Raw genomic sequence first — 12,193 nt, 5'->3', positions numbered from 1 at the left:
ACGAAAATAAAGGTGGTCTAATCATTTTTTTGTATATGCTGTTTTAACTAACAGATATCACCATGAAACGTCCCCATTTGAGCATTTACATTGTTTTGTATATCACAACTTTTTCTGAAATGTTATGTTTAAATAAACAAATGAAGTATTATCTCAATAAATATGCATTTCCATCCAATAAACGAGATGTAAAATATAAACCTAAATGTGTATTTTGGGTGTTTTCTTTCCATTAGTCAGAAATAAGACATGATGAAATCAAATCTTCAAATCTCAAAATGAACCTATGCATGGATAAAACATAATTTTACCTGCAGTGCTTCACATTTGATTGAGATGGATAAATAATCTGTATCATGAGCCACTGAGGGGGTCAGGAAGTTCAACTTGTGTTTGTTTCTCCCCAGAGAGTTTGAGAGGTCAGAGGAGTGATGCCTTCAGGGTCGGCTCTGTTGTGTCTGCTGCTCCTGCACACTGGAGCTCATGGTTTTGGAATATTGCCAGGTAAATCTGAGAGTCACCTGGAAATTACCGAGAGGGCGGTTTTAAATGCCACAGTGCAGGTGTGTCGAGCCATCGCCCAGGCTGAGGGGACAGACTTCACTTCTCCTGTAAGAATTCCCTTTAGTGAGACTATTTCACCAAAAAATAGTACACCTCTTTTAGTCATGATAATTTCATTTAAAGTTAATAATTCAACTCTGTCTGCATTTTCAGGCGCAACCTTTCACTGTAGAGAATGTTGCTGTTGCCTGTAACTCTCCACAGTCATCTAAGACTTTCCGCCAAGCCATTCAGCTCATCATTCTGAGGAATGTACGTGTGGACATCCGCCATGCCCTTAATGCAAGCTTCCACTTTGATGATGAGAGCTTTATTCAAGGGAGGAAAATCATCACAGCAGGACTACAAGTGGTCAAAGCGAGTAACAAGCAAGAAAACTATGAGGCAGCGAGGCAGAAATTGGGAGAGATTTTGCATCCTTTACAGGTATTCAACTTCATTTTGAAATGCATTAATGCCATTTTCAAGGTTTAAAAGGACACAAAGAAGCATAAAGGGATCATAAACACTATTTTTCTTTCAACTTGAAGGACTTTTACAGTCATAGCAACTGGGTGGAGCTGGGAAAGCTATTCCCAAACCCCAATCTGATCAGATCAGACACCAGCGTTGGAAACTTAACAGGTAAAGAGATGCTGCCATGTGAGGTGTGTGTCAGCGGACAAGGCATGCAGTGTGGGTGTCATCACAGAGAAAATATGACTGAAATGCTGTTTCACATCTTCCCAGATGAGAGCACGGCGACGTGTCGCAGCTGTGATGGAGACGACTGCACCAACAACATCTTGGAGGTTATCATAAATGAGCAAATCCTCATTTCTGGCTACTTTGGCATCGTGCCTTTAGTCTCAACCAAACCCAAAGGTAAAGAGTTTGACCATCTGTTTACAGCTTTTCTTCACACTGATATATACAGATGGGCTTTACTTGAGGCTTCCAATCTTTGATTTACTGTAACATCTGTATTAACATGACAATATCATCCTTTAAACAGTGTTTCACAATCACATTTACTTAAAGGAAAACATTTATTGCACTTTATGTACAACAATCCATCAACAGAACAGCATTTCCTCATTACATCAATGCAAATATGTATGTTTGTAATGAAACAACCTTCAATATCCATCTTATCGTAATAAATCAGCTGTAAGTGGCCAATTATGTAGAAGTTGATTTAAATAAACACCAACCTTTCACTCAGCAGAAAAGCTTGTGGAAAGTTACAGATTTCAGGCCACAGAATACCATTTTTCTGAAGTTTTTCTTTAATTCCAGTTTCATTTTAGTTGACATTGTAATGGTCATGACTTGCAGTGTTGCTGATGAAATCTATGACCTTTTTATACGCTTGCATCCTTTGTCTTTCTCAGTCTGGACACACATTCACTGGTTGGTTGACGCCAAAAAATACAGACGGCAAAATCACTACAGCAGTGAAATTCATTTGTTTTCTGTTCTGTCAGCATACTTTCCCCTTCTCTCTTGTTCTGCCCACTTCATTTGCCTTTTTCCCTGATGTGTTTTCTGGCTCAGAGACATTTTCCAGCCCCTGCTCTCACAGACACAAGGGCTGCTCCATGACCTTGCCTTCAGAATGTATTTATGATACTGAGTCAGCTGAGTGTGCTGCTGTAGTCTGTTTAGATCAAAGCAGACATGTACTTTTTAATGTGTTCTTCAAACATTCATGAAATAATCATGTTTTACTTGTTGCCACACGAGATGTAAAATTAAAGAGTAACAATCTGGAAAAATGAAAGAACTGGGATTTTTCAGAGAAAAGCCTGATGTCGTTAAAAAAGAAACTATGGAAATCTTAAGAGGCAAGAGAGGGGAAAAAAAGATTCTAGTGAGCCATTTTGAAAGTTTAATCTAAAGACTTGGGGAGGAAAATAACAATTTTATAGTTGGTATATCAGTCAGAAACATCGACATTTGTTGGCCAAATTTGCAAAATTATTGTACTATTGAAGATCATATGAGTATATCAGTGAGAATATCAAATTTCCAGACTCTAGCTGCATTATTTCTCAAGTTATGGCGCTTCAAATATTCTTCCACAAATTGTCGGAAAGACAGCAACACAAAAACTGACATGACTCCACCCCTCTTTAAGAAGTTTTAACTAAAAAAATTTCCATGTTTTACTTGATAACTTGTATGCACAGGGGAAAAAAATCATGAGACGATCACATATGAGATGGTCAGAAATGAACTTTTTAAAATTTTGTGAATTGAGGTGGAATGACCAGTCTGTATGTCACAAAAGGATGTGTTGTGGTATGAATAGACCGACATCCGCTTTCAAAGTCTGCATTAGTCTAACACAGGAAGCATAAATAGGTCTATTGGTGCTTTCCTAAATCAGCAAATATGGTACAATTGCAGCAGTATGTACAGAATATATAAATATGATCTGCTGCACATGTGTGAAACTGAATCCCATATGGATTCCAGCAAACGAAAAAGTAATATAATACAATTACTGTGTGTTTCTGATGTCTGCAGCTTTCTGTATGGGAGTAAAATTAAGGCTTTAAAGCATCCGTGCTTTCTGGCTCATTCCACCTCAATTCACCAATTTTTTAAAAAGTTCACACCTGACCATCTCACATTTGTCATATTTGTTATTAAGTAAATGTGTAAAATTACAAGTAAAGATAAATTTCCTGCAAAAGCCAGCAAGTTCTCACAACTTTAGCAACAAAATTTTTCAAATGATGGCTCTTCAAACAGATTGACACGAAGAAAATTATGCAAATCTCTAAATCTTCAAGAATTTTTAACTCAAAAACTGATGTTATCAACTCAATCAAGTTTCACCACTTTAAGAAAAAATCTGTCAAATTGAGGACGGTCAGGTGTTCAGTTGATTGAGGTGAAAGGACTCCAATGTGAGTTTCAGTTTTTCTACAAATGAGGTGCATACATATCAACATACCATATAAATACTTTGTGTTTAAAGTCTATTTACAAGTGAAAACCTATCTGTTTGAGAACATGAACACCTTCAGTTCTGGTCAGAGCATGCAGTTTTACAAAAACAGTTGTGTATTCATCATTTCACTCTTTTACTGTTTTCTGAAAAGGAAAGTGCAGTCATGGAGGAGCAGTCGATCAAACGAGTAAACTGGATCCTAAAGGTGGCATCAACAAAGACACCTTCAGCTCCGACCACGGACATCTGCACACTGCAGCAGCAGACATGGCTGTAGCTGCAACCAGCGGCCTTCTGGAGGACATTCGAGGGGCGGCTGGGGACAAACAGTTCCTACAGTACGAAACCAATCTATAATGTTTTAGTTAATGAGGAGGAATATAGAGGTTCTCTTTGTTTCACCTATTTCTTCTCTCTTTATGTTGCTCAGGATGGTGGGGATCTCCAGAGGATCCAGTAAAGCTCTTTGTTTTGTCGTTGACACCACAAGCAGCATGCAGGACGACATCGAGGCAGTGAGAAGTGTCACTTCCTCTATAATCGACAGTGAGGTGGGAACAGAAAATGAGCCTTCAGTTTACATCCTGGTGCCTTTCAATGATCCAGGTAGGATGTTCAGGTATCTATCTATCTATCTATCTATCTATCTATCTATCTATCTATCTATCTATCTATCTATCTATCTATCTATCTATCTATCTATCTATCTATCTATCCATCCATCCATCCATCCATCCATCCATCCATCCATCCATCCATCCATCCATCCATCCATCTATCTATCGTTTGGTTTTGTGGAAATGTATTTGTTGTGTTCGTTTCATTTGATTGGAATAAAACATTTCTCATAAATTTCCACAAATGACCTCCAGAATTTGGGCCGCTGATAAAAACTACAGACTCTGCAGCGTTCAAGACCGTTATAAACACACTACAAGCATCTGGTGGAGGAGACGATCAAGAGCTGAGTCTTTCTGGGCTTCAGGTGCTGAGATTTGTGACTGTTTTCAAAGCTTGCTGATGTGTAAAGATGCGGCTTTAATTAAATATATTCGATGTTCTCCTCCTCATCTAGCTGGCTTTATCCAGAGCTCCTTCGAGTTCTGAGATCTTCCTTTTTACCGATGCACCTGCTAAAGACACATACCTGAGGAGCACCGTGATCGCACTCATAGAGAGGACACAAACTGTGGTGAGTGTGATCACGCACATTGAACTTTAAAAATTTCTTTCACTTTATTTCTCAACCCTCTGGACTCCGAACACTTTCTGGGTGCTTGCCTAATTTTTCAGTCACTGTGAAATAAAATATGTCCTGCACTTCCTGAGAAGCAGCAGAATCATGGCTAAAAGTCCAAAAATCTTTAGTGGAATTTTTCAAACGTCTAATTCCATAAACCACAAAAAAGAAAAATTGTCAGAAAAAGTTCAATTTCCTGAATTTATTTTACAAAAAAACAAACACTGGAATAAAAGTAGGGACCTCACATGCTGTTGATATATTATTACATATTTAATTTGTCTCCATGCTTGTCCTCTATCCTCTCTGTATAAACACAGCCTGACGTTCAGCTGAGTTCAGCTGTAAACTCCCAGAATTTTTTTCATGTGAATGTTGGTCATGGCTGAATTAATGGTAGCTTTACTATTGCATTGAGAATTGCAGAATGTTTTTAGTTTTTTACAAAATCTAACTCAAGTAAATGGTTCATTTTTTGGCAAAATTTAAAAATGAGATATAGAATAAAGGGAACTGGATAAAATATCCTGATTTCAATCTTAGATATGGTTTAGTTTCCGGATGGATGCACCGGTTGGTTTTGGGGTTCCGATGGTTAATTAAGAAATTTCTGTGGTTACATGCTTTCAGTACTTTTTGGTTTATTTGTTGTAGTAATTGTTTGATGGTTTACTGTTGGTTACAGCCGGAGATGTAACAGAGGGATTAATCCTATTTCTATGAGCCTGAGTCTTTGCATTTCCTCTGAACCTGCAAAGGAACCAATTTATGCTTGAAACGCTGTAGAGCTCCAATAAATTGATAATACCGCTGCCAAAATCAACTAGCTACAGTCCTGATCATCTGTAATGAAACACCGAGATTTTCTGATTCCAGCTTTTCAAACAAAAGTAATTGCTAGTTGCTTCTTGGCTGAATTTTTAAGTCCATAATAAAATATTAGAAAGTATCACTTTGGACTCTTGGAAACAGGGATGGATATGTTTTACAGTTTTCTGACATTTCATAGAATAAGTGATAATTATCACTGACATCAATGAGTTAAAACATTCAGATTTTCTTAATGAAATAAAGAACCAATGATGTTGTTGTACCATCTTTGGAAGAAATGATAGTTCTTCTTCTTAGTTTTTTTTCTCACACTAATTGCTACTACATTCCTCTCTGATTTGCTTAACCTGCTTTGCCATCCTTTTTCTCTCTCCAGGTGAACTTCTTCATTACTGACTCAGTGGTTGTGAATCGTCGGAGGCGGCGACAGTCACGCCAGCTTTCAGCCTCAGACGCTCAGCTGTACAGAGATCTGGCTCAGACCTCAGGAGGTCAGGCTGTCGAGGTCACCAAGAGTGAACTTCCAGCAGCTGTTAGCCTCATAACCGAGTGCACCAGCCCCTCTCTGGTAACGTCACAAAGATCTCAACTTTCATTCATTTCACTAGTTTGAAGAGTTCAGCTGGTTCATGTGCTGTTTCTGACTTTTTTTTTTATCGCCCAGGTGACTCTTCTGCAGGCAGCGAGGAACCCAGGAATGGCTCATAATTTCACTTTTAGAGTGGATGAAACAGTAACAAACCTCAGAGTTTACATCACTGGCAGCTCCATCACTTTCACTGTCATCAGCCCCACAGGTATCACTGTCTTTGTCTTTTCTAGCACCACTCATCAGGCATTATGTGCAGCAGTTTAGCATCAGCATGTCATGAATGATCGTTTTGTAGTCAACAAAATATATTTCTAAATCAAATTTACACAATCTGCAGAACTTTATGGATTTTGCCCATAGCAAATCAGCATTTATTATACAATTTGAAAATGCATTTCCTTCATTCATTCACAGATTTTTAAATTTCTGAAATGCTAATTTGCACAATTACAATAGTACACTGGGTATGTTAAGTAAACCTTTTTACTGTTATGTTTAAAGGTGAATCTCAGCAAAGCAGCGACACATCCGGCTCTCTGATCTCTGCATCCCAATCTGTGGGCAACTTCCAGTCTCTGCAGCTCAACAAACAAGCTGGAATGTGGGAAATAAATATGGTGTCAACAAATCCTTACACTCTGAAGGTTGTAGGTGAGACACTCATATTTTTGTTACCTGCTGCCTTTTGCTACAAGTTTGATACAAACCTTTTTTTATTTGTGAAAAATACATGTTTTAAATTTAAATTGTGTTTTGCCTTTGAATTAAATTGTGTGGCATTACAGCAGCACACATATTAAAGTATTGTGCCTTCTTGTACTTTACATACAATTTTCTATACTTTTTAAACAGTAAAAGATCTAAAGCACCAGTTAAATGAAAACAAGACAATAAAAGGTTATTTGAATCGCAAAAAGTATACTTGTACTAGTTGGTCCTACCTCAGTGTGAACAAAGCAACACATGGTTTATAGTTTAGTCATTCTAATTTAAATTTATCTAATAACATTCAGAACTCCAGAGGATTCGATTAAATTGAATTGTATTTGTACAGTGTGAATTTAAAACATGAGTGTTCTTAGGGCACTTCACAGACACTGTTTAAAAAAATCTGACTATTCCAGCAGTTGGGGCACTAAAAATATACTGAGAATCACAAATTGCTACGTCACAAAAATCCTGTAATTTTCAAAAATTAAAGCATATTTTCTAACCTTAATTTTACTCGATGTCATGTTCACATTCGTTCAGCATGTTGGTTTGATTCTATGCAGTATCTCTATTTAACAACCAAATCTCTGTAAAATTACATAATCATAACCCCTTTCTCTGTTAACTGTTAGTAATTGTGTCTAATTTTTGGATTTAAAAGAAAATCCAGTTTTCTCCAAAAAAAAAATGCAATTCTATAATTATCCAAAGTCTGGTAAAATTCTGTGATGAATAATATTGTTTGGTCTTAATGCCAATATCTAAATTAATTGAGGAAAAATCATATAAATATATATATATATATTGATGTTAAAATTAGTCAGGTAAATGAATATAACCTAACCTTAATATATAAAGTTGATAAGTAAATTTGCAAACAACATTCTTATTACTCTGGTGAAAATAATTTTGACTGGAGTTTTAACTCTGACTTAACTTGTCAACTTGATGGCAACACCTTTGACCAAGCACACTTGAAGCACTTTTTGCACTTACTACAGGTTTTTCCTTATGTCTGAATTCTTGCTTGTGTTGTACGTCGCTTTGGACAAAAGCGTCTGCTAAATGAAATTGTAGAATTGTTTGAATTGTAGATCATTTCTAAATTTCTAACAGATCATTATTTAACTACAGCTCCCACAAGGCACCACTGCTGCACTACTATGACTAAGAATCAAATGATATTTTGTTGACAAATGATTAAAAAAAGAGTTGTTTTTAAATTTTATCAGTTGGTTCATTTGAAAAGAAATAATTAAAGGAGTTGAAGAAATCAAGGCAAAATTTGCTCTACATATTCCTGTTAGTCCAAGATTAACAGCTCCCTCCATGACTCCAACCACAACTACATGGATTTTCTCCGGTGTTCACGTGTAGTGAAACCATGGCTGCTCATTTTATCCTGTTCACTTTTTCTCCTCATGTCTTTTTGTTTGCAGGTCAGAGTTCTATCGATTTCCTGTTTGACTTTGTAGAGGTGTCTCAGGGCCCCTTCGGAGGGTTCGATGTTCTAGACACACGACCCAGAGCAGGTAAACAAAGCTGTTCCCATATGACTGTGACGGTTTGGTGCTTTAACATAACAGACATAATAAAGGACCTTTTCCTTTCAGGCGTCAACGGCAGCTTGTTGGTGTCTTTAACGGGAAGCAACTCTGCCACGGTGACAGCAGTCAGTCTGGTTGAATCAGGCTCAGAGGAGATAAGAGGAGTGGTGGTTCCGCAGGGCAGCGGAAACTTCTTAGTGCAGGTCGACAGGATACCGTCAGTGGAGTTTTCTGTTCAAGTGAAGGGACAAGACAACAGCTCTTCCTCCAGCTCTTCATCAGTCATCTTCCAAAGGCAGTCGTCCACCAACTTCAGAGGCTCCAACATCACTATTACCGTGAGTCTTCCTCTGAAACATCACGGATACAGAAACTAAAGTTTTAAAGGTTCACTTTTTCATAAAAAAAAGATTGCAGAGGACATATTCTTCTCTACAAACACTGACCTTTGTCTGGTTCTCTCTCTTCATTTAGGCCGATTCAAACAGTATCCTGGAACCAGGAACACCTTTCTCTGTTCCCTTCTCTCTGATGACCAACGGAACAGGAGGAAACTTCACCATCAGAGCCACCAACAGCAGAGTCTTTGACTCAACGTCTCCAGCCAGTTTAATCCTAGAAAATGGAAAAAGAGCAAACGGTACAGTGACCCTGTCAGCTCCTCTGAACACTCCATCTGGAAGTGACGTCACCCTGACCATCGAGGCCGAAGCTCCAGACAGAAGTGACACCAACTACATTGTGCTGCGCATCTCCATCGTTAACACGGTAAAACTACCACTGAAGATTCCTCATGGACAGATAGATAGATACTGTAGATAGATAGATAGATAGATAGATAGATAGATAGATAGATAGATAGATAGATAGATAGATAGATAGATAGATAGATAGATAGATAGATAGATAGATAGATAGATAGATAGATAGATAGATAGATAGATAGATAGATAGATAGATAGATAGATAGATAGATAGATAGATAGATAGATAGATAGATAGATAGATAGATAGATAGATAGATAGATAGATAGATAGATACTTTATTCACCCCCTGGGGTCTTCTGTATTATTACTGTAAACACCCTGGAAATAGTGGTTAAACAGTTTGGGAATGACATAACCATTATCTTAAAAATGTAGTCATTTTCAAAAGTCCTTTGCTTTCATGTTTGTGGGTGATGAACTGATTTCACTCCCTCCTTTCTGCCCTCACAGGTGACTGATTTCACTGCACCAGTGTGTGAGCGTCTCAGCTTACAGTCCAACTGCTCTGAGAACTGCAGCTTGTCTTTGTGGTCGGTGTCTGTGCGGGTGAATGATGGTGCTGACGGGACGGGGGTCGACCGGGTCACCCTCAAACAAGGAAACGGGACCATGAACACTAGCCTGTTATCTGGCAACGAGAACATAACGCTGGTGTTCTACAACTCGTCCTGCTGCTCTCCTGAAATGCAGCTGCAGGTTGTGGATCGCGTCGGTAATGTTGGATCATGTTCCTACAGTTTCCGTGAAGGTTCATCAGGCGCCCTGTCTGCAGCCATTAGAGTCACTCTGTCACCAGTTCTTTGCTTCATCATGGTGGTGTTTGGACTCCACAAACTGACAGAAGTAGGCATCAAATGACCCAATGTCACAGTGGCAAATAGTTTAAGTAAGTAATACATACTATGATTGCCTACACATTTTTCATGCATAATACATAGTTTACTAGTACAGCCTTAGTTAAATGTTTAATCATAAATTCTGCTCTAAGAAAAAGAAACTGTGGTTCCATCCTCCAGCCAGCTCATCTTCTGTTTCCACAAAGTTTTGGTTCGTCTTTAAAACCTGCTGATTACTGCTAAGTTCCTCACGGGCCCGGGGCAGCTAATCGGGAGGGCCAGTCTGATGTTTGGGCTGCGAGGGCCGGTGTTCAGTCATGGCACTGGGTTGATCATTCTGCTGCTACTGCTGTTCCTGGACCACCTCCACTGGCAGCTTTTTTTTTTTTTGCACACGCACCGTGACGTAGCATGTTTGTGCACATGGTCAGAGGTGTTTGAAAGATGGAAATGTGATGTTTTAATTTCTCTGTGAATAACTGCAGTCTTCATGGAACAGCTGGAGTTGTAACATCTGTCCTGATATTGATCATGAAGTATTGATCAGAATACTTCTGGTCAGCAGTCATCCCTGAAGTTTTACATTCAAATCTTTACTGTTGTGAACTTTGCTAAGAAGCAGAAACTTTAGCGTTGCCGTGGATACATGAGGGTTAAACTCTGTCCATGTTTCATTATGGGATGCAGTCCAACAGATGAGTTTGTTTTTACTGCCAGCTACGATTCATCCATCCTCTATACACCGCTTTATCCTCACTAGGGTCATGGGGGGTGCTGGAGCCATCCCAGCTGACTCGGTTGAAGGCAGGGGACACCCTGGACAGGTCGCCAGTCTGTCACAGGGCTACATATACAGACAAACAATCACACTCACATTCACACCTACGGGCAATTTAGAGTTATCAATTAGCCTCAGCATATTTTTGGACTGTGGGAGGAAGCCGGAGTGCCCAGAGAAAACCCACGCATGCACAGGGAGAACATGCAAACTCCATGCAGAAAGATCCCAGACCCACCCTGGGATTCGAACTCGGGATATTCTTGCTGCAAGGCGAAAGTGCTAACCAGTACATCCACTGTGCAGCCCAGCTACAATTCAGTCTGAGATATTAAGAATAAATAAATGTGCATAATGTGGAAATGAATAGATTTTATTTTTATTTATTCCTACAGCTACTGCAGGTAAAATTCCAGAATGTGGAGGAATTTATTCTCACAATCACAGACAATAAATATGATCTGGAAGTCGGGTTATTGTTGTTTATCAGCACAATACAAAAAGATTCATGCTAGAAATATTCCAGGTAAGACTCTAGAATATCATGATTTCTGTAAATTTACCTCAATAATCTGAATGTGTCATGGTCCCACTCCAGCTCCTGCCCTTTTTCCTCCTCTTTTCCTTCCTTTCCCCATTTTTGCCCCTCTGTGTGCGTTTTGGCTTGTGTACCTCTGTCTCCCTCTGTCTGTTGTCCTTGCCTCCTATCTCTCTCTCCCGGTCGCTCGCCCTCTGGCTCTCCCAGCTGATTGCTGCATGGGCATCAGCTGCAGTTAATCAGTCAACTCCACTCAGCTGCTCCCCTCCTCTGCCATTTAAGCTCTGCTCTTCCCCTCACTCCCTGCTGGATCATTGTTTGACAGACTCACATGCCGTCCCCGAAAAACCCAATTCCCTCTGGACTGCGTCAGTTTTTGGACTCCTCCGCTTCCCCTCTTTTTGTGGCTTTCCCCCTTGGACTCACTGTTTTTGGATTTGACCGCAGCCTGTTGGTCCCCTTTGTTATTAGATTTTCCCCAGTGCGTGAGTGCCTTTTCTTAGCTCTGCTATTCTCCGCTGTTTGGTTCTGCTTTGCCACTTCAGTTCTGTTTTCGCTGTAGTTTTTGATTCAGATTTCATAAACCCCTTTTTCCTTTAACACCTGGTTGCCTGTCTATTGTGTCTGCGCCTGGGTTCTCCCACCTGCTTTTTGTAATGCAGGGGTGTCAAACTCAGTTCCTGGAGGGCCACTATCCTGCATGTTTTAGATGTTTCCCTCTTCCAACACACCTGATTCAAATGATCAGCTTATCAAGCTCAGCAGAAGCCTGATCATTTGAATCAGGTGTGTTGGAAGAGGGAAACCTCTAAAACATGCAGGATAGTGGCCCTCCAGGAACTGAGTT

The 12,193-nt window shown here is 39.4% G+C and overlaps 1 protein-coding gene across 1 annotated transcript; it reads left to right on the top strand.

Annotated features, from left to right (window-relative positions):
- The first annotated feature begins 416 nt into the window (after positions 1-416).
- Positions 417-12,037, top strand: LOC110960757 (von Willebrand factor A domain-containing protein 7-like). Its single transcript, XM_051938065.1, has 15 exons — positions 417-611; positions 718-990; positions 1,095-1,188; positions 1,294-1,428; positions 3,657-3,843; positions 3,936-4,111; positions 4,378-4,490; positions 4,581-4,697; positions 5,953-6,144; positions 6,241-6,373; positions 6,670-6,819; positions 8,319-8,411; positions 8,493-8,764; positions 8,901-9,194; positions 9,645-12,037. The coding sequence occupies exons 1-15, from the start codon at positions 432-434 to the stop codon at positions 10,050-10,052; spliced, it is 2,817 nt and encodes a 938-aa protein (XP_051794025.1). The 5' UTR covers positions 417-431; the 3' UTR covers positions 10,053-12,037.
- Positions 12,038-12,193: the final 156 nt, after the last annotated feature.

The sequence above is a fragment of the Acanthochromis polyacanthus genome, chromosome 17 (assembly GCF_021347895.1).
Source record: "Acanthochromis polyacanthus isolate Apoly-LR-REF ecotype Palm Island chromosome 17, KAUST_Apoly_ChrSc, whole genome shotgun sequence".
Lineage (NCBI taxonomy): Eukaryota > Metazoa > Chordata > Actinopteri > Pomacentridae > Acanthochromis > Acanthochromis polyacanthus.
This window is presented reverse-complemented; position numbering and strand designations above follow the sequence as displayed.

Coding starts and splice junctions, on each gene's coding strand:
- LOC110960757 (XM_051938065.1), top strand. CDS start 432: ATGCCTTCAGGGTCGGCTCTGTTGTGTCTGCTGCTCCTGCACACTGGA. Junction 612..717: donor GGACAGACTTCACTTCTCCT/GTAAGAATTCCC, acceptor CTGCATTTTCAG/GCGCAACCTTTCACTGTAGA. Junction 8,765..8,900: donor GCTCCAACATCACTATTACC/GTGAGTCTTCCT, acceptor CTCTTCATTTAG/GCCGATTCAAACAGTATCCT.